This window comes from Syngnathoides biaculeatus, chromosome 6 (genome assembly GCF_019802595.1).
Source record: "Syngnathoides biaculeatus isolate LvHL_M chromosome 6, ASM1980259v1, whole genome shotgun sequence".
Lineage (NCBI taxonomy): Eukaryota > Metazoa > Chordata > Actinopteri > Syngnathiformes > Syngnathidae > Syngnathoides > Syngnathoides biaculeatus.
The window spans coordinates 24,066,722-24,094,180 of NC_084645.1; the positions used below are offsets into that span (position 1 = coordinate 24,066,722).

The 27,459-nt window shown below is 43.5% G+C and overlaps 1 protein-coding gene across 1 annotated transcript; it reads right to left on the reverse strand.

The window, feature by feature from the left end:
* Window positions 1-1,131: 1,131 nt before the first annotated feature.
* ptpn9a (protein tyrosine phosphatase non-receptor type 9a) lies at window positions 1,132-27,221 on the reverse strand. The gene is made up of 14 exons (XM_061822941.1): window positions 27,103-27,221; window positions 26,842-26,993; window positions 13,996-14,139; window positions 13,807-13,896; window positions 11,848-11,972; window positions 11,618-11,723; window positions 9,865-9,975; window positions 9,253-9,569; window positions 9,047-9,134; window positions 8,909-8,978; window positions 8,050-8,128; window positions 7,773-7,923; window positions 7,477-7,684; window positions 1,132-6,006 (listed from the first exon to the last, which is right to left on the reverse strand). Exons 2-14 carry the CDS (start codon window positions 26,872-26,874, stop codon window positions 5,816-5,818), a joined length of 1,713 nt encoding a protein of 570 aa, XP_061678925.1. The 5' UTR covers window positions 26,875-26,993; window positions 27,103-27,221; the 3' UTR covers window positions 1,132-5,815.
* Between the last annotated feature and the right edge of the window lie 238 nt (window positions 27,222-27,459).

The window sequence follows — 27,459 nt, forward strand, 5'->3', positions numbered from 1 at the left end:
AAGACCACCCGCGAAAAGTGTGCACACAAAGTTTTGTGGTACCAGATTTCTCAATATACAAAACATGTATATTGTATAGGAATTCAAGTGGTCACAAAACATTTTTAAGATGATCGTGAAATCCATCCATCCATTTTCTTTTGCCGCTTATCCTCACGAGGGTCGCGGGGAGTGCTGGAGCCGATCTCGGCTATCAACGGGCAGGAGGCGGGGTACACCCTGAAAGGGTCGCCAGCCAATCGCAGGGCACATCGAGACAAACAGCCACACCCACAATCACACCTAGGGGCAATTTAGAGTGTCCAATTAATGGGGACAACATGCAAACTCCACACAGGCGGGGCCAAGATTGAACCCGTGTCCTCAGAACTGTGAGCTGCTCCACCGTGCCGCCCGATCGTGAAATGTAAACCCTCAAAAAGAATTTTGCTCGATTGAAATTGAATAGAAAAAAAAAGTTGAGAAAGTAATAATTTTTTTTCCAGTTTACTATTCATAGAGGAGGGGTGTCGAACTCATTTTTGTGAAAACATCATCATATTTACAGATGAAAATTATGAGCTAGTTTTGTAATCACATATCAAAGGTCATGGGTTTTTGAACTATTGCTGTCGTTTGGACACACAATATTGCTTTCAATATCTCAATGTTATCATTTATGGTATGACGATTTGAAACTTAGATTTTTTTTTTTTTTTAAATCATGAAAGGGTTGATTCACATAATTTTCCTTCGCGGGCCACATTAAATCATGTGGCGGGCCAGATTTGCCCCCCCAAGCCTTGAGTTTGACACCTGTGTCCTAACGTAAAATTGTAATATTTGTGAGCAAAAAAACAAGTCTTTATTTTACATCGATAAAGTACATAAAATTTTACAAGGGGCGAAAAAAGGTTTTGCTTTTCATGAAGTTGTAATATGTTGAGTGTAAAAAAAGTGTACTTTGTCCATAATAAAAAAAAATTAAAAAGGTATAAGGAATCCAAATTTTCTGAGGAAAAAGTTATTTACATTTTTTAATAAAATTATTATTAATAATAATAATTTAATAATATTTTTAATTTAAAATGAGACAGAACAACAATAATGGGAGGAGTAATACAAAAATAATACAAGTTACGTTGACATATTTTGTATTTATTACAGTATAGCTTAATTCAGTATTCACAATGATACAGTAATAGGTTATAACAGAACATATATAAAATTAATGTAGATAAGTGTATATCCTGTATGAAAAGAGCGGTTGAATATCATAGAAAAATAAAAAGAGGCCACAGTTCAGCTTTTGGGGCTGGCGGGGGTGGGGGGGGGATAACTCATGAACATGGCTGACGTAAAAATGCTTCGCTACAAGTAAATTCAATATGAATTCTGTAGTCAACAACAACAACAAAAGAAATAAAAATAAAATAAACAGTTCTTGACCCGGCAACAACATGGTGCATGACACACATACAGTATACAGTACTCTGATATTGTACATACATATATACAGTACTTAAAAACAACACGGCCAGTTGAAAGCACACATTTTACAACCACAGTCTGGAACGAAAAACCAACATGCACATTTTTTGTCCATTTTTTTTTAATATTTTTTTCTGTAAAGTAGGTCACCCATCACTCGGGACTTAAGTAGGCACACGTGTGCGTTCTTGGAGACCCTCGAGGTCAATAAATGGTTCATATTTATATTATCTCTACAGACATCGCCGCTGACATTTCCGAGCATCGTGGGGGCCTTTCGTGAAAAAAGTGCGAAGACGTGACGTGCGGGTGCGAGAGAGGGATGCGATATTAGGGCCACACTGACGAAGCAAAAATAAAACATTTTTAAAAAAGGAAAACGTTTGAAGTTGTAAGACAAAGTGAACATTTCTGTTGTAAAATTCCCAAGATTAATTATGTCGCATTTAATTGGACTTTAAGAAAAATGGAATTATCGTGAGAGACAAAAATCCAAATTCATGATCTTAAAATTGTAATTTCACAAGGGGAAATTTTTTTAAATTAAACATCAGTAGGGAGAAATGTTTTTGAAATTTTATCAGAATCTGTAATGTTGAGAGAAACAAAAGTCTAGGTTGCTGTGGGAATAGCCACATTCAATCATCATTTTATGAATGTTTCATCAAAAGTTCATGAGAATAAAACTGAATCATACTTTAGACCTAATCTATCCATCCATTCATTCATTTTCTCAGCCGCTTATCCTCACAAAGGTCACGCGGAGCGCTGGAGCCTATCCCAGTCGTCAACGGGCAGGAGGCGGGGTACACCCTAAACTGTTTGCCAGCCAATAGCAGCTGTTCTCAACATCCGTCCATCCATTTTCTTAGCTGCTCATCCTCACAAGGGCAGCGGGAGTGTTGGAGCCTATCCCAGCTGTCAACGGGCAGGAGGCAGGGTGCACCCTGAACCAGTTGCCAGCCAATCACAGGTCACATTGAGACAAACACTCAAAGTCACAATCACACCTAGGGGCAATTTAGAGTGTCCAATTAATGTTGCATGTTTTTAGCATGTGGGAGAAAACCGGAATGCCTGGAAAAAAAACCCACACAGGCACGGGGAGAACACGCAAACTCCACACAGGTGGGTCCGGGATTGAACCCGGGACCTCAGAACTGTGAGGCCAATGCTCTCCAACTGATCCACCGTGTCGCGAGAGCTCATCTCAGATTTTTGGGGGTGTTTAAAAAAAAAAACAAAGAAGTCATCAAAATAAGAACAACAATCTGTTGGAATATGACTAAAATCCTGGAATTTCATGGAAATAAGTTTTGTTTAATGGCGTATTACAAAAAAAATAATTCACGGGAATGAAATTTTAATATGGAGACAAGTCAAGCGATAAAGAAAATGGGAACTATTCAGAAAAAAAAACTTGGCATAGAATAAAATTTACATTTGGAAATAAGTCTAACATAAGTCACCATTTTTAGAAACCATGATTGTACGAAAAGCAGTAATATTTATTGAAATAAACGGCTTCAGTATTGATCTGAAATAATACAAAAACAAAAAAAAAATCTTAATTTGACCAAGTCGTAATTTGCCAGAAAAAGCAAGTTACAAAAATTACAGAAACGTAAGTCAAAATATTTCAAACAAATTATGATCTTTGGAGGAGAATAAGCGATTTTAAGAGAACAAAGTCAAAATATTACAAGGAACTAATAAGTTTTAAGAGAAGCTATAATATTATGAGGATTATTATTATAATTAGTATTTTTACATTATGTGGTCATTTTCAGAGTCCTCGCTTGTAATGACTTTAGTCATGATAAAAAAAAATATATTTCCACCGCCAACCTTAAGCAACTTTATCATCACAACATAATTTTCTCTTGTTTTCAGTGTGGCCCTAATATTTCTTTGCGTGCGTGTATAAAAGAAGAAAATATTGCACCACTCCTGAGGTCTCATCTGATCCGACAGAGCTTCGGTGGTCACCAACACATGGTTTTCCTTGGAATGTCCTTTGATAGCGGAGGTCAAGTGTAACGGGCGGCGCCGCGCAACTGAGGTCGGGAGTTTGAATCCGGGTTGTTTTTGTTGCGTGTGTGTGTGAAAGTTTGCACGTTCTCCCGCGCTTGCGATGATTTTTCTTTCAGTAACATGATGGTGGCAACCAGTCCAGACCCCAATAAGGCTAATGGAAGGAATGCGTGATGAAAATGTGAGAATGGATTGGTCGTGTCATTGTGTGTCGTCTTGTTGCGCGACACAGACGGGAGAGTGGCACGTGCGGTCTTTTGCTAACTCGTACGAGCTACTTTGACATCCAACTTGTGCTTTAATTTTTTTTATTTTTAATTACTTCAATCTGTGAGGCAAAGACGGCAGGCAACTTTGCGGCTATGTGTCCCCGCCTGAAGAAATCTGTGCATTTGTTTAAAGGGATGTTTCAATCACCAACCCCCCCAAAAAAGCCACATATACAGTGAAACGGGCATTTATTTATTGACGACCGTAATTTCCAGCCTACAAGCCGCAATTTTTTCCCCCACACGCTTTCAACCACGGTGATGCGGCTAATGTGTGCGTTTTTTTCTAACAGCCGCAGGGGAGGCACTCAAATGGAAAAAGGTAAGAGTGAGACCGGTGGAATATATGTGCCGAGGAATTGACTTTTATCGGCCTTGTTAGCGCTGCGCTAGCGTTAGCACTGTGCTAGCGTGTTGCTGCTGTGTTACTGGCATGACTCAGTGATATTTACCAATAAGTTTCATTTTAACCGGCCCTGTTAGTCAGCGCTAGCTTTAGTACAGTGCTAGCGTTAGCGCGGCATTAGCGCTAACTTTAGCACGGCGAAAGCGTTAGCACTGTGCTCGCTTGTTGCTGCTGTGTTACTCGTGTGTCTCAGTGATATTTACCGGTTTTATTTTAACCGGCCCCGTTAGCGTTAGTGCTAGCTTTAGCACAGGGCTAGCGTTAGCGCTAGCCTTAGCACGGCGCTAGCATTAGCACTGTGCTAGCGTGTTGCTGCTGTTGTTACTGGCGTGTCTCAGTGATATTTACCGGTAAGTTTTATTTGAACCGGCCCTGTTAGCGTTAGCGCTAGCTTTAGCACGGCGCTAGCGTTAGCGCGGCATTAGCGCTAGCGTTAAACTCTTTCCGTGTACCATCTTTCTTTGTAAATATCTCGTGTTTCAATGTGGCCACTTGCGGCTTTTACACAACCGCAGCGTATGTTTGTACCAAATGGTATTTCCTTTACAAACGTACTCGGTGAGGCTAATAACCAGGTGCGCTCTGTCGGCTGGGAATTACGGTATTCATGTTTCTTTTTTGTGGCTCCTCAGCTATTCGTAGCTCTCGGCATAGTTTTGTGCACGTTCTGTACCGCCCTCAGAAGCTAAAAGATGTAGCCAGAGTGTTAATGTCACCATGTTTGGGGGGAAGTATTAATTAGTGTCAAGGAAGTATGCTTAAGTGATAGATCTCGACAGAGATTCATATTTGTATGGAGGGGAGGCGCTAGGTTCAGCCTGGGTTGTTAGCTGAAGTGAGTGCATGTGTATGTAAGCCATTTAATTTTGAGAGTAAAGTTGAGTTTGGGGGGGGGGGGGGTCGTACTTTGTGGTCTAAGTATGATTTCAATTATAAATATGCAGTCCCCTCCATAAGTATTGGAACGGTGACATCGTCAGCTCTCTGCTCATGTTTGCGTCACAGCAAATGCAGTTTTCACAGGTGAAACGCAAAGCCCAAAACGAGCACTCGCTCATGTCGAAGTAATCGAAACGGCCAAACCAGAGCGAGTAGAAACGCGCGCCAGTCACAAGTTCCAATACATTTGCTGACTTGAAACAAAAGATGCTCTGTCCTGAGTTATTTAACACATGAAATAAAAGATGGAATTCCGAACATTCATACTTTTGATCTTAAACACAAATATTTTCAGTAGACAACAAAAAACAAAAAGGAATTGACCTTGCCGTTCTCATGCTTTTGGAGAGGAGTGGATAAAAATCAAACTATTTTGAGGGCGTGTCGATTATTCTCGCATATAATTAAAAGCAATATTTAAAATTTCCCAAATAGTCGTATTTGTGTAGGCGTCGTTATTAGCGCTAAACATTTTTTCTCCCCTCCCCCACCTCTCCGTTGACTGCCATGCAATGAGATCCAAAAACAACAGCAGCGTGTCCACTCACCACCTGTTTGCTGGACATGCCACATGCTGACAAATGGTCGCAGGAAAGAAAAGGACAGCATTTGCCAAGACGTGTCTCGGGGCGAACAGCAGAATTCTGGGTGGTGCCGGCATAATCAAGGCTTAGGGGTGTGAGGACCGACCCGGAGCTCACTGATTGGCAGGGAGCAGCCCTTGCCTTTGGGCGTGCTCCAAAATGGCGTTGTAGCAGAAGTAGTACTGGTCCGGGGTTTGGATACTGAAGGCCCTCTGGGTTCTCATGCGCCGCACCGTCTGGCACACGTTCAGCGAGCCCACGTCTTGGAGCTGGGACAGGCAGATGTCGAGGGCGCAGAAGGTACCTGAAAACCAAACCAAAATCTTATTCATTTGTCAACTAGTGGTTAGCAAATCTGTCTCACCGTTCTTAGATTCAGGGTTAGAATCTCGGCTTTTGTCTTCCTGTGTGGAGTTTGCGTGCAGTTTTCCCAAATTATACACAGTGGTCCCTTGAGATATGAGTAACCTGAGTTAAGTTTTTAATAGCTATGAGCAATCACCTGACAGATTAAAAAAAATGCTTTGACTTGTGAGCATAAATTTGACATATGAGCACTGTCAGGCTGCAGTGAACGAATAGCATCGGTGAACCAAAATGTAGACATGTAAAAACATAGTACATATCCATCCATCCATCTATTTCCCTAGCCGCTTGTCCTCACAAGGGTCACGGGGAATGCTGGAGCCTATCCCAGCTGTCAACGGGCAGGAGGCGGGGCACACCCTGAACTGGTTGCCAGCCAATCGCAGGCCACATAGAGACAAACAGCCGCACTCACAATAACACCTATGGACAATTTAGAGTGTCCAATTAATGTCGCATCTTTTTGGGATGTGGGAGGAAACCGGAGTGCCCGAAGAAAAACCCACGCAAGCACGGGGGAGAACATGCAAACTCCACACAGGCGGGTCCGGGATTGAACCCGGGACCTCAGAACTGTGAGGCCAACGCTTTCGAGCTTCTCCACCGTGCCGCCAGTACATATCCACTATATGTAAATAGTGAGAATAAGCAAGTAATTGACACCAACCCAGAAAGCTTTATGATTAACCATTGATGCAACAAAGTGGCAGCAAAGGGTTACTTTAGTTTTTGTTTAATGAAGCTCCTCAACTCGCTTCAACATGGTTCCTTGGCACCGATGCACTACTTATTGTATATTGATTTGGCTCAAGCGCAAAAGCAGCCGTGAATACAAAATTAAAAATCGCAACAGAGAATCAATGTATCCACAAGTCTCAAAAAATGCAGGGGGAGAAACCTGTAATGTGCAATTACAGCAGTGGTCTCAAACATGCAGCCTGTGGGCCTTTTGCAGCCCACAAGATTCTATTTTGCGGCCCCCATCTTCATATGAAAGTATAATGGTAGTGCGTCTCTCGAGTTTTATATGGATGGCACTTTTACAGCGTTGTGTGCGGAGCAGACCAATCAGGGTGGGGTAGATGGCTATCGGGAGTGTCACATCGACCGGCCTTGATGCAAGCAGAGAAACAATTTTTAATGAGAAAGTTACAGCAGCGTTGCCAAGGAGATTTTTAAAAATGTTTTAAATTTTTTTGTAGAAATTTTACACAAGTTTTAAACACCAGCATCCTTCATCTTATTTTGTTTAAAACAAAAAAAAGGTTTAAGTTTGAGACCCCTGAATTCCAGACCTTGGTTATGTTTTAATTGCCATTCCCCATCCTCAATACCGTATTATGAAATAGGTCCCGCCTTTGTTACGCCACGCGAAAAATTGTCCGTGTCAGTACCGAGGCCTCCTCACCTGTCCTCCCGATCCCCGCGCTACAGTGGACCACCATGGGGGGTCCCTGCAGGTGTCCTGTCCACTGAGGCCCCAAAGCCTTGCTCATATTCCACTGCTGTCTCTTGACGGCCGCCAGGAAGTCAATGAGGGTCACCGCCGAGGTCGGGACGCCGTAGTCGGGCCAGCTGAGGTACTGGAAGTGACTCACTTGCCTCTCTTCGCACGTCTGTTTTGAACCACGGGGACATCTTGGCAACATCTGTCGCGTCGTACAATGCGAGAATGCGCGTGTTGAAAATGTCTCGTCGCCTTACCTCAGTGTTGTGCAGCTCGAGGGTGGTGTGGTTGTAGTGGGTGTGGTGGTCCACCCTCTGATTCACCACCGCTATGTGGCCGTAGACCTCCTGCCCGCCTTGGACCAGAGGCCAGTACTGTCCGCACTTTTTCCGACTGCCCTCCTCTGTCCTGCAAATCAACCACGAGGAACTTTACATGCTTTTTCCAGAAACGTTAGGCGCCCCCTTGAAGAGCAAACCATGATGATAAATGATAAAATTTCAGAAAAGTTAAAAAAAAAAAAAAAAACCACACCTGGTAGTCATGACGACGACAAGCACGTTTTGTTCCCAAACCATTCTCCAGAAGTCAACGTAGGTCTTTTCCAGTGGGCCTACACAGTGCGACAAAATTGATACTGAAATCAATTCATGTAAATCAACTCACTTGGCTGGAGTGAGAAAATAGCAAAAGGGTATCATATTATTTTCAGAACATTAATTAGTTGCATTGACCAAATATTCACAATTAGAATACCACTGGAGTACACCACAGGTCAATACTTGGCCCATTGGCATTTTCTGTAAATACAGTAGGTAGCTTTTTTTTTTTTAGCTACAGTAGTCACTGATCTGCACAGTTGAAGTATACATCCATCCATCCAGCCATTTTCATTGCTGCTTATCCTCACAAGGGTCGCGGGGAGTGCTGGAGCCTATCCCAGCTGTCAACGGGCAGGAGGTGGAGTCATATTCTAAACGCTGCCAGTATATGAGATATATATAAAACTTTTCAAACATTTGGACAAACTCCATGGATCCGATCCCCGAATGTATTACTAAAATTGTAGAAAAATAACTCAATATTAGGTATGATAGCGAGATGGAGTACATATCAACGGCTTGACGTCGGGCCGAAACCTGTATTGTGATATCCAAATTTATTCAAATTCTTCATGTCCCAAATTGATGTTATTGGCCTGTCTCCACGTGGGTAATGTTTTTGCAAACAATCAACCAATATAAAAGTGTTGCCTTTTTTTAACTCTGTAATATTAATGGCTCAAAAAAACGTACAGTTTTTTTTTTTTTTTTTAAGTCTGCTGAAAAATGTCTTTGGAGATGCGAGTTTTTCCGGCCTGACAGCAACAAAATGTATCATAACGCCACCGTACCTTGAGTACCGATGTATGCATTCTTCTGTTTATAGCCATCCAAAAAGCTGGCGTTGATGTAGTCCGATCTCTGCGGGGACATTTACTCGATTAATCATTTTCACGATATTGTACATCTCGAGGGGGCAGGCGCCTAACCTCGTTCCTCCTGGGTTTCAGGCGGACTCTTGTTTGATCAAGGCACAGAACGTCTCCGTATCGATTCCTTTCCAGATTGTAGACTGCTCTGTAGACAATTTAAAAAGAGGAAGAATATAATAATAAATCCCTCGCCACTCCATTATTTAAACGTGGTTTGTCGGGGACAAACAAGAGTCACAAATCAATATTTTAAATGTGCTCACTGTGCACAATGGAAGGTTCCCGGCGGCGCTTCTTTCCGGAGCTCCTCGTACTCCAGGTGGATGCCGGAGCGCTGAAGCCTGCCGAGGTGCGTCAGCAGCTCCTGCGGGCGCATGGATTCGGGTCCTGGGACGTGAATGGACGAGTCCTCCAGGGGGATGCCCACCAACTCGTCCACGGGGTCCACGCGGCCGTTCTGGCCCGCCAGAAGCTGCTGGTTCCAGCTGAAGGCGTCCAGGGGGAGAAGGCCACCGAGGTGCTGGGGCAGGCAGTCCCTTGGGAGGTGCTGGCGCAGATCAGCCATCTTTACCATCTGGACCTGGAGGTAACGTTTGAAGAACAGATGGCAAGTCACGTCTTCAGCGAAGGACAAAAGATGCTACGGTTTTTAGTCAAATAGTGGTCCTGTGCACCCCACCTGCTCAGCAACATCGACTTTTAATAAAAACTTTACGTCGTTTACAGTCTTTTACACATGCCATCAAAAATAAACATTTCAAAATTACAAAGGTGCACGAGCTCTATTGTCAAGTTAAAGAAAACGAAAACACCTCCGGCCACGAGTGTCAGCGCATAAACTGGGGTACAAAACCAGCAGCTTTCCCGTTGCTTACCCTCTCCCGAAGTTTCTCCTTCAGTAGCAGACTGAGCAGGTTGTAGGGCACGCGAAACCACACCGGGGCCCCAACGATCAAAACTTTCTTCAGCCTGGCGGGGAACGCCCCCTGATGAGGATAAAGACGCAAAATGGTTAGAGCAATTGGACCCGGGGTGTCAATCCTACCTTACAGTGAAGAAAATAAGTATATGAACACCCTGCTATATTGCAAGTTCTCCCACTTAGAAATCAAGGAGAAAAAAGAAAAATCCAGAAATCACAATGTATGATTTTTTTAGCAATTTATTTGTGTGTGATAAAGCTGCAAACAAGTATTTGAACACCTGAGAAAACCAATGTTAATAATAGGTGCAGTAGCCTTTGTTTGCAATTACACAGGTCAAACGTTTCCTGTAGTTGTTCACCAGATTTGCACACACTGCAGGAGGGATTTTGGCCCACTCCTCCGCACAGATCGCCTCAAGATCGGACAGGTTTCTGGGCCGTCGCTGGGAAACAAGAAGTTTTGGCTCCCTCCAAAGATTTTCTATTGGGTTTAGGTCTGGAGACTGGCTAGGCCACACCAAAACCTTGATATGCTTCTTACGGAGCCACTCCTTGGTTTTCCTGACTGTGTGCTTCGGGTCATTGTCATGTTGACCCAGCCACGACCCATCTTCAATCTTCTGGCTAAGAAAAAGAGATTATTCCCCAAAATCTCACGATACATGGCCGCGGTCATCCTCTCCTTAATATAGTCCAGTCGTACTGTCCCGTGTGCTGAAAAACACCCCCAAAGCATGATGCTACCACCCCCATGCTTCACAGTAGGGACTGTGTTCTTGGGATGGAACTCATCATTCCTCTTCCTGCAAACACAGTTAGTGGAATTATGACCAAAAATGTCTAATTTGGTCTCATTTGACCACAAAACGTTCTCCCATGACTCCTCTGTATCATCCAAATGGTCATTGGCAAACTTAAGACGGGCCATGACATGTGCCTGTCTAAGCAGGGGAATCTTCCGTGCCATGCACAATTTCAAACCATGAAGTCTGAGTGTATTACCAAAAGTCACCTTGGAAACGGTGGTCCCAGCTCCTTTCAGTTCATTGACCAAGTCCTGCCGTGTAGTCCTGGTGTAATTCCTCACCTTTCTAAGGATCATTGAGACCCCACGAGGTTATAGCTTGCATGGGGCTCCACTCCGATTGAGATTGACAGTCATGCGTGACCTTTTTCAGCAAGCTGCTTGGCAATTTCTCCGTAGCCCTTTCCAGCCGTGTGGAGTTGCACAATTTTGTCTCTGGTGTCTTTGGACAGCTCGTTGGTCTTGACCATGTTACAAGTTTCAGCTTTACTGATTGTATGTGGTGGACAGGTGTCTTTATGCAGCTAACGACGTCACATAGGTGCATCTGATTCCGGATAATACAAGGAGTGGAGGTGGACTTTTAAAGGCAGACGAACAGGTTTTTGAGGGTCAGAATTCTAGCTGATAGACAGGTGTTCAAATACTTATTTGCAGCTGTAGCATAAATAATTCGTCAAAAAAAAAAAATCATACATTGTGATTTCTGGATTTTTCTTTTTAGATTATCTCTCTCACAGTGGACACGTACCTACGATGAAAATTTCAGACCCCTCTGTGATTTCTAAGTGGGAGAACTCTCAATACAGCAGGGTGTTCAAATACTTATTTTCTTCACTGTAGATGTTTAAACCAGGTCATGCTTAAATAGAAAAATAAAAAAAGTAAAAAAGTCAACCTTCAGTAAGTTAAGGATCTTCTTGCTCAAGTCCAGCTCAAAGTTTGTGTAGTTGGAACCGGCCATATCATATATGAACACCAAGCCGTTCCTCTGCGTCTCAAAGCTGTGGACGACAATTACGTCGAGATCACGACTAAGCGGGAGGTATCAAAAATGGGTTCAAGTCCCCACTTAAGGTCCAGGTGTGAAACGCACGTGGGCCCGCCACCACTTTTCGGGAAGCTCACCTCTCCACTGCGCGATCCAGGAGGTAGAAGAGTGCCTGCAGAACGACGTGGTTGCCCGTCTTGTTTGGGTGATGAAGTTTCGCAGTGTACAAAGCAATGGAGGCTCCCGATGGATCCCGTACACTCTGGAACACAACATTTTTATTTCACTATTATTTTTTCCCCCCCCATCAAGTTTCCATGTCATCTATACGCTATTGCCAAAACAGTCAACACACTTCCTGATAGCTTACGATTCGACCACATGGTGGCACTCGAGGTCACCGGCTGGAATGTTTTTTTTTTTGCGTCAGTAGCAGGAGGAGCAACTCTGGATTCAGTAAATGACGTTGGGGAGGAAGACAATTTAACAGCACCCAATACACGAATACGGCTAAAAATACTGCAGGCAGGATATGAACAAAATGTGCAGCATCCACGTCAATCGGCCGCATCGGCGAGGAAGGACAGAGGGAAACGCAAATCTTTTACATGGAGGATTTGCTTGACAAAAGGCTAAATATAGCTAAAAGGTGGAACTTCCAGTTAACTTGCTGAGAATTTTTTCACGATTAGAACATGCCCCTGCTTGTAAAGGTTATGCACTAAAATATTCAAGATGCCACACGGAGTATTAATAAATCTACAAATATGGCACAAATAGCACCAAAGCGCCACATCTCTCATCAACTCCGGAATTTGTGGGAGTGGAAACTTTTTATTTGTGCAAAGGCATTTTCAGAACACAGCGGAAAAAATAAGAGTAACTGATACCCCCACTAAATATTTAATTAACTATATTAAAAGTTCAAACTAAGTATTGAGGCTTTGATCCCACAACAAACATTTTCAATTGTATTTTATGAAATCTTACAGATCATTTTGTTTAGCTTTTAATTGCCACTGATCAGAGCATAAACATAATGCAGTGAAGACTCGCCGCGGCTCCCGCTAACAACCCAAACTAAACTTCGATTAACTCGACATATGTTAGTCTCTCAGTCGAGATGCATTGCTTCAATATACAATGTTACTCCGATTTATGAATGAATCCACTTACATATTTTACCATCTAATTAAACGTTAATAAAGGTAACATTGTACTTCCTTGACACCAATTACTACTTTTGTACTCGCCAGGGATTTGGCACCATTTTGTGGCACCTTGGGCCATAACCGAGCATGCAAAAAAAAAAAAAAAAAAAAACAAAAAACTACCAAAAAACTCTTTCATCGACTAGCTGAGGATTTCACAGAAAGGCATGGGATAGATGTATTAAAAAATGCGAAATATCAGGTGTTTACTGTGATATTAAACAATGTGAGTGTTCTATTGAAAGATTGAATAATAACCCCCCCTTAATACTAACACGCATTTTATTGTCATTTATGAGGGATACTTCAAACTGTATGTGTTGGTACTGAGCGTATGGTATAAATTCGCTGTACAGAATTTAAAATAGTAACATGCTAAATGTTAGCAATCACAGTTAGCATTAGCACGCTAGCGAGTACCATTTTAGGTGAAAACAAGAAAAAAATGCTAAGTATGAGTGAGCAGGATGGTAGTTATCATGTTGTATATGCATTACACATTTAACGGTGTCTTAAGAATCTCTATAGATGCTCAATTTTGGCCAAATTCATTATTAGCCCAACATTGCGTCCGTCAGCAATAAATGTCAGTATGCAAACAAGATTCTGGGTGGATTTTTTTTTCCCCCCTTCTGGTCCCAGCAGAGCTTTGACGCAGGAATTTTGTGTGTTGACCTATTTTTTGAAGAATTAACAGAGTTATTCAATTTTTTCCCCCTAGATACTGTAATTCTTTAATAATCCAAGTTCCAGGGTTACACCATGACAATGGATTATTAAAAAAAAAAAAAAACATATTGAACATATCTGTGTTTAAACATTTTTGCAGGTGCTGCTGTTTCGGCTAGGGACCAAGACCAGGACATGAACTGAGGAGAACTTCACCAGCACGGTGAACTTTCCACTGAGCAGCTCGGATCGCAGAGGTTCTTCCTGAGGCTGAAGTCTGACTATTCCTTCTTTGAGACGCGTTTCCTGGAAAAGAGCGGCAAGTGGAGCCAGTTTAAAACGACGCGAGGGGACTAACACGAGAGCCTCAAAAAAAAAAAAAAAAAAAATGGCAGCCTCCCCTACCCTGTAGCTGTGGAACAGTTCGATGGCTCGTACGACGTCGAACTTCCGGGCCATGAGGAACTTGACGGCCAATTCTCTGGAGAGCGGCGAGACGCCGTGCTGATTGGTCCACTTGGTGATTTCTTCCAGGAACTGCCTGGTGGCCTAAAAGGGATATAACAAACAATCACAATCGCGAGAAACTGCAGAACTGGAAGAACACAAAAGCCAGGATTTAGCAAACATTTTTGCAGAGCCCAGTGAAGCGGATATTTCGATGGATGAGGAAAAAAAAATGCCACGATTCATGGGGGAAATGGAGCCGAGCTGGAGTGCGAGCATCGAAAATCTGCTAATAATTGACACTGGTATTTCCATGTCATAAGATCCCATCAAAGCACTTAAAACGGAACAGATCATGAACCATCAACCCCATGCTGCGAGAATGCACACAATCGTGAACTCATGTTACATAAATGAGTACACAAAAAAAAAAAAACAATTTCACACAAAGTTCATCAATGGCATTAGTTCACATACAGTACAGGTCGGGCAAACAAACTTGCACAAACTTGTGATAAATAACCAAAGAAATGTGCTCTCGGAATTTAACCCTTTCCGGGCAGGGGTTGCAAATTTGCAACAGGTTTAAGATCATCGAAAATTTTAAATCCAGAGTATCAGATTTTTCTCTGCAAAATTTTATTTGGTCCAGAGAGGGTTAAATAATTGTTACGTTTAACATTTCCCAAGGTGGCACGGTGGGCTCAGCTGGTGAAGCGCTGGTATCACAGTTCTGAGGTCCCGGGTTCAATCCCGGTGCGACGGTCTGAGCGCTCCCCCGTGCTGAAAAGTCTCCTTGTGACGAATGCGCATGCGTTACTCACAGGGGAACTCTGGTTACGTAGCAGACGCTTACTGGGAAATGTCCCGGTCTCATAGTTCCCCTTCTTCTACATAGAGGGAGCTAACATAGGTTAGAACCTAACCTAACCTCAAAACAAAAGTTGCTAAAAAAGATATACGCATATATGTACGCTCGCTCTGTTCGTCTTTCCGAGACATCCATCACAAACATGAACACTCGGCGACAAGTTTTCGAATGGAACATGTTCAAGCATGGATGGGGATGTTTCAGAATGGCCGCAAGTTTAGAAACTATACGCACATGCGCATTAATATACTTGCATGCGCATTACTCACAAAGAGACTTTGCAGCACCGGGGGCGCTAAGACCGTCACACCGAACCCGCCTGTGTGAAGTTTGCATGTTCTCCCCGTGCCTGTGTGGGTTTCCCCCGGGCACGCTGGTTTCCTCCCACATTCCCCAAAAGATGCAACAAATTAATTGGACACTCTAAATTGCCCCTAGGTGTGAATTGTGAGTGCGGCTGTTTGTCTCCACGTGCCCTGTGATTGGCTGGCAACCAGTTCAGGGTGAACACCGCCTCCTGCCCGTTGACAGCTGGGATAGGCTCCGGCACTCCCCGTGACCCTCGTGAGGTTAAGCGGGAAGGAAAATGGATGGATGGAACATTTCACAACCATTTAGGTGGGAGATGTTGCCTCCCCCACCACCATCATCATCATCATCATCATCATTTTCAGAAACCAAAGCTGCCGCTTATAAACGCGCTTCCGCCAGCTGTGTGAGGAGATGCTAATGAGCTTCTTGTGGAATCTGGCAGCAACCACAGAAAAGAAAACCGAGGGAGAAGAAAAAAAGCCCTGTGATGGTTAACGAGTAAAGAAAAAGCTCTCCTCGAGCTATCGTTAAAAAAAAGAAAATCCAAGGAAATCGCATTAACTGCTAAAGAGAAAAAAGATGACAGGTGATTTGTTGTGTAACATTAGTGTGCACACCCACGAGGATACGACAGACTGAAAAGGTGTGCCGTGAGAAATGTGATTTTATTTGTCTGAAAATGATTTATCTCGAGATTTCAATGTATCAAACGAGACCCTTGTCAATCCAAGTAACTTTAGAAAGCCCCCCCCCCGAACAACAAGTCAAGTATTTAGCTAGCAGTCTCACGGGGGTGTGGGGGAGGGCTTCCTGTGCTCCCCTCTCTTGGTCTTCGCCATCTCAGCACCCAACAACGCCGCCTTCTGCTTTTTGTGGTCAGGCGGGACGCACGAGCGTGGAGACGACTGGGGGAAGAAGGGGTGTGGGGGTCCAGGAAGTCCACTTATGGGATTCTCTTTAGGAGTACAAAACGCTCAGTGAGGGGCGGCGGGGCCTGAAGACAGGATACCGCTGTGTCTGCTTCCCCCCCCCCCACCCACACCCTCCCTCGAGGAAAGACAAGAGATGAAGCTTCCGCTCTGTTCTCAGGCCTTAACATGCACCGCACGAGGTACCCGTGCACCTGACACTCATACCCACCGGACCGGCCACGAGATTACACCTAAACTCCAATCTCCAAACTGTTGCCGTCTTAAAACCTTAAACAATCAAAATTGGGTAAGCATTTCCGTTCCACAAATTCACCAATTTTCCCCTCAAAATAAATAAATAAATAATAATAAAATAACAAAAAATTAATAAATTAAATAAATGCATCATTTAATTTTTTTTTAAATCCTTCTTTTTACATTTTTTCCTCCTCCTTCCACATAACAGATTAAAAACAATTCCACCTTCAAAAATGTTGAGCTCATTCAGAAGTGTTGGGGGCTGGTCCTGCGTTTTCACAACTAAACTCCCAAACTAAGAAGATTACACAAAACTGTATTTATCTCCTCCTTCCAAGGTCCCACATTCCACAGAATTTCAGTTTATCTTGCGCTTTTCATCATTAATATGGAATTTCGACAGAAATTACATTCTCTAGTTCAAGGAAATGTTTGAATGGAACATGAATAAAAATAAATTAAGCGCAGCAGTAGCAAACTTGTTCATCACATTACTTTCGTAGGGATGAATGATGAATATAGATTATAGAGTAATTTATTATTAATGGAGTTAACAGGAAATTGTTTTAGCACTTTCTGAAGTTCAAAGCGCAGTTTTCATAATGTGGATGAAAAAAAAAAGAATAAAAAGAGCTCGAGCTAGCTGACGAAAGCACATCAGCATCAATGTTGCCAAATCAGCAACTGTTCTGACACCTTTAGCAAAAAAAAATTTCCAAAACAGCAACGAGCGCCTTTAATTCCTGTTAAGGATCAGAATCATTTTTTCACGTAGTTTTCTATGATGAGAAAGGAGGCAATCACGCACTTAACATTTCCAAAGCGATCGTGCCCACTTATAGCTTGCAAAAGTGATTTACTGAGTTTAAGTTTTGACCACGGGTCATATGAGAAAAGATCATGAGGGAGATGGAGGGTGTGCATTATTATATTCAACAGACATGCAGTTGAAGCCAAAAGTTTACATACATACAAAAACACATTTCATTTTTCCGTCTCACACTGAAGTCAAATGAGACTAAAGCTCTCCTGTTTCAGGTCAATCAGGATCACCAAAATTATTTAATTTTGTTAAATGCCACAATAATGAGAGAGTTTTATATCTATCTATCTATATTTTTGGGTAAGCTTCCACAAGCTGTATCACAAAAATAAAACTCACTGGACTGAAGTCCGAAACCTTGGTGTACTGAGTCAGACCTGACTTTCAACACTCTTACCAAATAAATTACTAACACAGCCTTCTACCAGATGAAGAACATGATTCAGAGTGAAGGCTTGGATGTGCCAACCAGACCAAGAGAAGCTAATCCATGCTTTTATCTCAACTAGACTTGACTATTGTAATGGTCTTCTGACTGGAGTCCCTCAAAAGAGCTCTTTAAAAAGCTGCAGCTCATTCAGAATGTCGCAGCTTGGGTTCTGACGAGAGAAAAAGAGGTCAAAACATATCAGTCCATTTCTAAAGTCCTTACACTGGCTCCTGGTCACGGTCAAAACATATCAGTCCAATTCTAAGGTCCCTATACTGCCTCCGGGTCATCTTGAGAATAGATTTTAAAGTTCTGCTACTGGTCTAAAAATGACTAAATGGTTTAGGCCCTGAATACATAAAAAAAATGCCAAGGGAATACAAACCCAGTAGGAAAAGAAAAGAAGGTAATCCATGCTTTTATCTCAAGTAGACTTGACTATTGCAATGGTCTTCTGACTGGAGTCCATCAAAAGAGATTTAAACAACTGCAGCTCATTCAGAATGTGGAAGCTTGGGTTCTGACTAGAGAAAAAGAGGTCAAAACATATCAGTCCAATTCTAAGGTCCCTATACTCCCTCCGGGTCATCTTGAGAATAGATTTTAAAGTTTTGTTTAGGCCCTGAATACCTACAAAGAAAAATGCCAAAGGAATACGAACCCAGTAGTGCTCTGAGATCGACTGACTTGGGTCAAAAAGTGGAGCGGAGAGTCCAAAGCAAACATGGTGAAGCAGCATTTAGCTGTTATGCTGCACAAAAATGGAAGAAATTGCCAACAGATGTGACGTCAGCCTCAGCTGCGAAGGCTTTTAAGTCTCGGTTAAAAATTCCTCCTCTTCTCCTGATGCCTTTTCAAGCATGTCCACCTTTAAACTAATCTTTTTGGGACTGTACAGTTTGAAGTGCATTTTCACTTTTCCGTTTTAAATGTTTCACATTGAGTTATCTTGTGTATGAAATTGCTATTGGAACCCAAGCATGCTAACATGTTAGCTTTCTGACTTTATACACTTATTTACACCGTTAACTCGTCCAACATCAGTGTGGGATTTTGCCCCCACCCCCCACCAGCTGTTTGGTCACACAGACGCAGACGAGGCCAAGTTCCAGCCACGTTTTACATTCTCGATGCTAAAAATTTGTCAAACTGTCCGGCAGGAAGCTTACGTCATTACTTCAGAGCCACTCCGGGTTATAACAACATTATCGACAGGCTTAAGTCAAGTTCAGCCTTCTAGATCTTGGCGCCAAAGACAACTTCCCGTCAGGTACGCTCCATGACTCTGAGGTTGGCTTCCCCCGCTCGCCCACAGGCTCCGACCCCCCGACTTCCTGGAGGAGACGCTCTTGTTTGGTTTCGCTGGAGGGGGGCTGCCGGGATCAAATCGGCGGATCCATTCTGGTGAGCTTTTGGCGCGCTAAGAGCGGAGGAGTCACTTATTTGTTTCCTTCAGGATGCATAAATATTTACCTGATTGCAGCAGATGTTTCCCCTCAACGTTCCACCGTTTGGAACTCTTAAGATGCAGTTTCCACGGCGAAGGATCGAGCAAAGCCACACGCTTTGGTTTGGACGACGTTTGGAAGAACGATCCTTTGGGGGATATTTAACACCCCGAGGGCCGACGTTACATAATTATCTGATTGCGGGATGCTGTGTCGCTGTGCGGAAGCGCACACGCTTGCGTCAATATCCTCCATGACTGTGTTCTCCGTAAAAGGCAAAGGTGGATCAATTCCAGGTCTTCTATTACAGCCGTGACGCGGTCATTTTGGGGAATCTTTACGTGGAGGAGTCTGAAAGTTCAATCCCGGCATGAGTCGGGCCTGGGAGCGAGAGATCTCTGATCGGGTCTGTGATTCATAAGCCTGTCCAGGCAATTTCCCACCTTCAGGGCTAATATCATAGCTGTGACAAAGTCAGGAAGGGGCCTGTTTTTTCCAATAGTATTCCGCATTGCCCAGATCTCGGTGTGACATTTCACGCCAAACACTCATTTCTCACGCCCTGTTGAGTCAGAAATATTGTGGTTCAGCAACTATTTCATATTGTGCATCCCATCAGACGCGCGCGTCATCTAATTAACCGATTGCAGGGAGCCGTATCACCTCTTTGATCACAATAATAACCGCCGGCTGCACTGGGTTCTGGGTACGAGGCAAACAGTACTGTAGATAAAACGTCTCATCTATTTGTTACAAGACCTGACGTGGCAATTTCCACCTTTGTTGCTACTTTCAGAACCCTAACGCTACCCGTGTAAAGAAATTCCACAGTTCGACGCCGCGACACTCACTTTTCCCACCTTGTTTGAAAGCAACTCTTCTCACCTCACACCCGACACTTGTATCTGTCACTATTTTTATGACATCTGATGCTACTGCGTGTAATATCTGATGACAATTTGACATGATCTCTGCGTAACAACAGAAATCTATTTTTTGTAGCGCTTGTCCTGATCAGCGTGTCAGGGTACACACCCTGTACCGGTCGCCAACCAATCGCATGGCACATATAGTAATCCCCAGTTGCATTTTTCGATTATGGGGTTGTTACAGTGTAATAACTATTCTCACACATGGCAATGGAGAGTCACTGCCGTTTATTCTGCTTTTTCTGCCGTTTATTGGACACCGGGTTGACAGTACAACAATATGCAGAACTTGCAGTCAACCGCAGTTCACACCCAGACACTCACACGCCACCTCACCAGGTCCGACATGCATGTACTATTTTCTATTGCGGGTGTAATGATTAAACCTTGATGTATCGATTTATGTTTATCGATTATATATTCGGCAAGTTAGCCTTTCGGATAAATGATTTAAAAAGTAATCTATTGCAGTCATTCCCAACCTTTATAGAGCCAAGGCTCATATTTTACAATTGAAAAATCTCACGGCACACCAACAAAAGTAAATATTGATCAATTAATTACTCTTTATACCTGCTGCCATTTAATAGAAGAGGAATTTTTTTGTTCTGTTTGTCATTGTGCCTCACTGGCATAAATACATGGATAAAGATACATTATTTCTTGGAATAAATGGGTTTTTTTTTTTTTGCAATTACATAAAATTGGATAACTTCCCACGGCACACCTGAAGAGCGCTCACGGCACACTAATGTACCCCGGCACACTGTTTGGGAATCACTGATCTATTGTAACGATACTATGAAGTAAGGCTTTGGCGACGCGGTTTCCTCTAATGCTCTTGGGTCCGCGTGATGCGAATTCTTTGTGTCCTTTGAGACGCGGAAGTCTGAAAGGTTTCAAGGATTACCTGTATAAGGACGAGAAAGCCGGACAACGAGGCTTCTTCTTACGACCTCACCGCTGCTCTGGGAAACTACGCTGCTTGGAACACGAAGTGCATGGACGCCTGCCGCCTTTCGTTTTTGGACCGGCTGGAACTTTTGCTCGCTTGGAATACTCGCCGGGACGGACATTTGCTTGTTTGGGAACACTCGTTCCAACATTGGTGACTATTCGCCGTTGTGGCTCAACTAATCTGTTCTCGAGCGCCTCTTTTGTTTTAGCTATTGTATCGTGTTTTCGTTGCATTTATGTGTGTGAGATTAAATTGTCAGAAACGCAATACAACTGCCTTGTCGAATTTTGCTGGTTTGAACATGTAACAATTTACACGTCATACTTTATATCACAGGTGTCAAACCCAAGGCCCGGTGGTCAGATCCGGCCTGCCGCATGATTTCATGTGCCCCGCGAAGGCAAATAATATCAACTTCCATGATTTTTGTGATGATTTGTAACAAAATTTCCAATTGTTATAACGTAAATGATAAAGTTGAGATATTGCAAGCATTTTTGTTTCACCAAAACATGAACAATAGTTGAAAAACCCATTACGCTTGATTTCTGATGACAAAACGAGTTCATACATTTCATGTGTAAGTATAATGAGGCGAAAGATTTGCATGGCTTCAAAGTCATAATGGCCCTCTTAGGGAAAACCCTAACAACAATGTGGCCCGTGACAAAAACAGGTTTGACACCACTGCTTTATATGGAGGCATGTGTGTGATAAGTTTTTCAAGCTCAGCAGGTTAGCTTAAGCTCGCTAGCTGCCAACATCGTGATAAACACAGCGATCGAATACGACTGTCGAGTATTGTGAACATCACGTGAAAATGCTAAGAGCGTTGTTGAATGCGCGACGAAGTACGGCCGTGGAAGAAGTATTTACAGCTTTCGGAAGAACGGGGAGGAAGATTCTTGGAAGGAAAGAGGAGAACAAGGGACAATATTAGCTAAGAGACACGATTTCCGAGCCTCACGTTGTGGTGCAATGAGCAGGTCTGGTCACTTCTTTACTAGCTCTCTATCTATTATTAACACGATTCCTGAAAGCTTTTTCATCATGGAAACCTCGCAGCGCTTTTGTTTCTAGCCTTTAGTACTTGACTGTTTAGAAAAGGGGATTTTCAAACTTTTTGGGACCCTTAGAGTGGAGACATTTTTCCAAAGAACCCTTCATAATTCCAACGTCTGTTGTTGAGGGGAAAATAATGGTTGAACCAGTATAAATCACAATTTTTTATAACCTGAATAATTAGTAAATCAATCAAGAAAACTGTATCCATGAAGTACACCCAAAGGATGATGGGAACCAGTCAGGCAGCTTCATGAGGACACTCCCCCCACCCCAAACCCCTGCAGGCACGAACAGGACCACAAAAAAAAACACATTTGCATTCGTTTTGTTTGGTAACACGCCTGCCAAATAGTCAAACAGCAGCCGAGGCTCGCTTCCATTTGGGACGAGGCGTTCGATGCCCAAAAAAAAACGGGAAAATCGATAACATCACTCTAGGAGCTCTCTTCCCACTTTCTCCGCTTCCTGGGAGCACATGCAACACATACATACACGCACGCACCAAAAGCACATGACAGAAACACACATGCACTCCGCCACTAAGCCCCCCTCATAAAGAGTCTCGTGGAAATGCTTTCAACAGCTGCCTGAATGACGTTCCACTACACGTGTGTGTGTGTGTGTGTGTGTGTGTGTGTGCATGTACACTCTCACGACACACACACACACAGCACCCCCCCCCCCCAGGCTGTGGCTGTAATAATTTTGATAGTTTCATCTTATCTTTAAGAACTACTTTTTCAAGTGCAATTTGCCTTTACTGATATGCATCCATTGAGCTTTCTCAGGCTTACGGGTGAGTCAATATCTACCACAGCTGACTTTAGAACTGGTCGCCAAGCAATTTCAGGGTACATATAGATAAGGCGACACGGTGGCGCAGCTGGAAAGCGTTGGCCTCACAGTTCTGAGGTCCCGGGTTCAGTCCCAGACCCGCCTGTGTGGAGTTTGCATGTTCTCCCCGTCCCTGTGTGTGTTTCCTCCGGGCACCCCAGTTTCTTCGCACATCCCAAAAACATGCAACGTTAATTGGACACTCTAAATTGCCCATAGGTGTGATTGTGAGTGCGACTGTTTGTCTCAATGTGCCCTGCGATTGGCTGGTAACTGGTTCAGGGTGTACCCCGCCTCCTGCGCGTTGACAGGAGGAAGACGAATCCATCCCAAGAACACCGTCCCTACTGTGAAGCATGGGGGTGGTAGCATCATGGTTTGGAGGTGTTTTTCTGGACATGGGCTAAACATGATGGTCAATCTCAATCGGAGTGGAGCCCCATGGAAGATATCACCTTGCGGGGTCTCAATGATCCTTAGAAAGGTGAGGAATCAGCTCAGGACTATACAACAGGACTTGATCAATGACCTGAAAAGAGCTGGGACCACCGTTTCCAAGGTGACTGTTGGTAATACACTAAGACGTCATGGTTTGAAATCATGCATGCCACGGAAGGTTTCCCTGCTGAAACCAGCGCATGTCAAGGCCCGTCATGAGTTCGCCAATGAGGAGTCATGGGAGAAAGTTTTGTGGTCAGATGAGATCAAAATGGAACTTTTTGGTCATAATTCCACGAACTGTGTTTGGAGGAAGACGAATGTTGAGTTCCATCCCAAGAACACCGTCCCTACTGTGAAGCATGGGGGTGGTAGCATCATGGTTTGGGGGTATTTTTCAGCACATGGGACAGGACGACTGCACTGTATTAAGGAGAGGATGACCGCGGCCACGTATTGTGAGATTTTGGGGAACAACCTCTTTCCCTCGGTCAGAGCATTGAAGATGGGTTGTGGCTGGGTCTTTCAACATGACAATGACCCGAAACACACAGCCAGGAAAACCAAGGAGTGGCTCCGGAAGAAGCATAGCAAGGTCCTAGCGTGGCCTAGCCAGTCACCAGACCTAAACCCAATAGAAAATCTTTGGAGGGAGCTGAAACTTCGTGTTTCCCAGCAACAGTCCAGAAACCTGTCTGATCTAGAGAAGATCTGTGTGGAGGAGTGGGCCAAAATCCCTCCTGCAGTGTGTGCAAACCTGGTGAACAACTACAGGAAACATTTGACCTCTGTAATTGGACACAAAGGCTACTCTACCAAATATTAACATTGGTTTTCTCAGGTGTTCAAATACTTATTTGCAGCTGTATCACACAAATAAATCGTACATTGTGATTTCTGGATTTTTCTTTTTAGATTATCTCTCTCACAGTGGACATGCACCTACGATGAAAATTTCAGACCCCTCCATGATCTAGATCTAAATGGGAGAACTTGCAATATAGCAGGGTGTTCAAATACTTGTTTTCTTCACTGGAGATAAAAAATATTTACACTCCTCTCACTCACAAACAATTTAAAGTAAAATTAACCCAAGAGGTATGCCTTTGGAATTCAGGAGGAGGAAGCCGGATTACACGCTAACTTTTTATTTTACTCTACTTCAGTGCAGCGTTAATGTTAAACTACGTAACGACAAAGTGGGTTGCAGTCGTATTAAATATACATTTCCGTAATAAAAACCTCTGTCATGTTTTTGAAGAACACATTGGCCTTCCTACGCTTCTCTATTTTAATGTTGAATGAATTGCGCACACATTTATATAACTGAGCAGATGTCAGTGGGACTCGCGTGTAACTTAAGGCTACAGACTAAAAAAGCTTGGCGGCAAACCATCTGAAGCGTTGAAGTAGTTTCACTTTATTTTAGTTTTATTAGACTCGAAAATTATAGTAGTTATCCTCCTGTTTCAGTCTTTCTCCCACCTGTAATTGCCGCATTTCGCAGGGCGTCTGCTCGGCCGTTACGTACGCGTTATTCTTCTCGACTGATTGCTCGCGGTCCACCCCCCCCCCCCCCGGCAGTCATGTAATTATTTTGTACTTGTAACTCGACACCGCGGGGGATGATCAAAATATTAGGAACAGCCGATCGCCGTGCGGAACTGCAGTTCTGCTAATCCGACAATGGGCAGATTGTCGGAAGGAGAAACTCACAAGCCCGCATTATTATCCTCGTACAAACAATAGATTGCAAACAATACTGCACATCGGAGTAAGTATTCAACCCGGAAAGGCTCCAACTCACCTGTGACCTTGAAGGTCAGTGTTCTGGAAAATGAAAGAATGCTGTGCTCCATATTTGTGAACTAATCAAGCGGATGAATTGAAACATTTGTCCCGTTGTCATTTGTTCTCAAGCATTCATTGAACTAGGTCACATATTTAACAAAATAAAAATCACAGCACAATGCCATACAAAAATGTCACACAAAAGTATATACAGTACAGTACATATATGGAAATAATCATGATGTGCGGTCACTTTTCATCGCTGGCACGGTTGAAAATAGCGCTTACACCATCGGTGCCCAAAGCGAAAAAAACAGTATTATACGTATTATTTTTCGTAATTATATCGTACTTTTCAGACCGGATGAGCTCTCGTTACACGCTAATTGTGCAACAAAGGAGTGGTTGGGAATGACTGTTCTGGGTATACCGAATGTTTTGGCCAGTGAGTGCATCTCAAGCTAATTTTTCAATCTAAATAAACGTTACGCCATCGTTATAGATAGCTTCTAAACCAGGGGTGTCCAAACTGCAGCTCGGGGAACATTCGTGGCCTGGTGTTTGTTTTAAAGTGGACCTTAGTAAATAGAATTGAATTATTTTTTTGACAGAGCCTGCAATATCTAAAAGATATATTTAAAAAAGTCAGGGGTTTCTAAAGTTTGATTAGCGTCCATCCATCCATTTTCTTAGCCGCTTATCCTCACGAGGGACGCGGGGAGTGCTGGAGCCTAGCCCAGCTGTCACCCTGAACTGGTTGCCAACCAATCGCAGGGCACATCGAGACAAACAGCCGCACTCACAATCACACTTATGGGCAATTTAGAGTGTCCAATTATTGTTGCATGTTTTTGGGATGTGGGAAGAAACCGGAGTACCCGGAAAAAAAAACCACGCAGGCACGGCGAGAACATGCAAACTCCACACAGGCGGGGCCGGGATCGAACCCAGGTCCTCAGAACTGTGAGGCCAACGGTTTGAAAGGTGAACCCACCGTTCCACCTTGATTAGCATCTTCTTTTCCTTTCGGCTTGTCCCGATTACTGGTCGCCACCATACGTCACGTTAATTGATCACCTTACTCTTATTTTGTGCTGAATGTAAATCTATTTGTCGGATGCAGGCCAACCTGATATTTTAAAATATCCACAATTCCATTTTGTCTTATTTTGTTGACCAGAATGTTGTGACGTAGAAGGGTGTAGTTACCCTTCCCCCTCCCCATGTATCAGCTGGGATAGGCTGCAAAATCATTAAAGAAAAACATAAATAGATGCATGGATGATTTCCAAAAGCAATGCAAAACCTATTCAATTATTACTAAATATAAATGTTTGCTTGCAAAAAAAAAAAAAAAAATGCTGTTTAATTTCTACGATTGCAATGATGATGCGTTTAAGGACCCAACCAAAAATAAGAGAGAAACCAGGTGTGCTCGAAATAATACTTTCATTACAACGCGCACATTTTTCCCATGGGTGGTCATGCCCTCCACCCACTCGAAGTGGGGGGCTTCGGGCGGGGAATTCACACGCGTGGAGGGTGACAGGGGGGTTATTGGGCTACATAACGACTCAAACACACATGGGAAGGGTCTGTGATGCAATAACGCGCCGCAAATCGATAACAGCAGTTCCGCTCGCGCTTTCGGCCAACGTTTCAGTCGGCATTCGAGCACTGACAACGGTCCCGTTCCTTCGAACCGAACCCACGAGACACATCCGAACAGGGCCTACCTGTTCTTCCTCGGCCGTCAAAGTAGCTGCCATGGTACCAGTTCGGTCACCGCCACACAGGAGCAGGAAGAAGGAGAAGAAGGAGGCTTCTGTTCGGTCCGACGGTTCTTTTTTTTTTTTCTCTCGGAGGCTAATTAACGCGAATGTTCCATCTAAAAAAAAAAAAAAAACCTAACAAAAATGGACACGACGAAGCGGTTCTCGCATTAGTTTTAACGAGCTCACGCTAATTAGAACAAAAAATAATAATAAAACAAGGACCTCTTATGGAGGTTCGGCCGCCTACTTCGGAACCTTCCCCTCCGACCGAAGCCCAACCCAGCCTTAGCTTAGCCACTCGGATCACTGTCGACTTCTTCCAGCCATGAAGATTTTTTTTTTTTTTTTTTTGCTGTGCGTGTATGTGTGTGCCGGAGACCAGTGAACGTCTCCTTTATGGTGCCTACAACGACGCCAGTCAGCCGCTTCCTTTCGAGCTACTCTGCCACCCGCTGGCTGGCGCTGGAACTGCACCCAGTGGCTCACCACCCAAACATTCATTCATAAAAAAAAAGTAACGCAAACAACAGCAAAACATTAAAAAAAAATTTGGGGGGGGGAAAATGACAGTTGTCGTGA

Excerpts from the sequence above, each read along its gene's own strand:
- ptpn9a (XM_061822941.1), bottom strand. The coding sequence starts at position 26,874 with ATGGCAGCTACTTTGACGGCCGAGGAAGAACAG. Across the intron at positions 9,135-9,252 it reads GGAACCTTCCATTGTGCACA|AGCAGTCTACAATCTGGAAA; the intron begins GTGAGCACATTT and ends AATTGTCTACAG. Across the intron at positions 6,007-7,476 it reads CGCGGGGATCGGGAGGACAG|GTACCTTCTGCGCCCTCGAC; the intron begins GTGAGGAGGCCT and ends TTTGGTTTTCAG.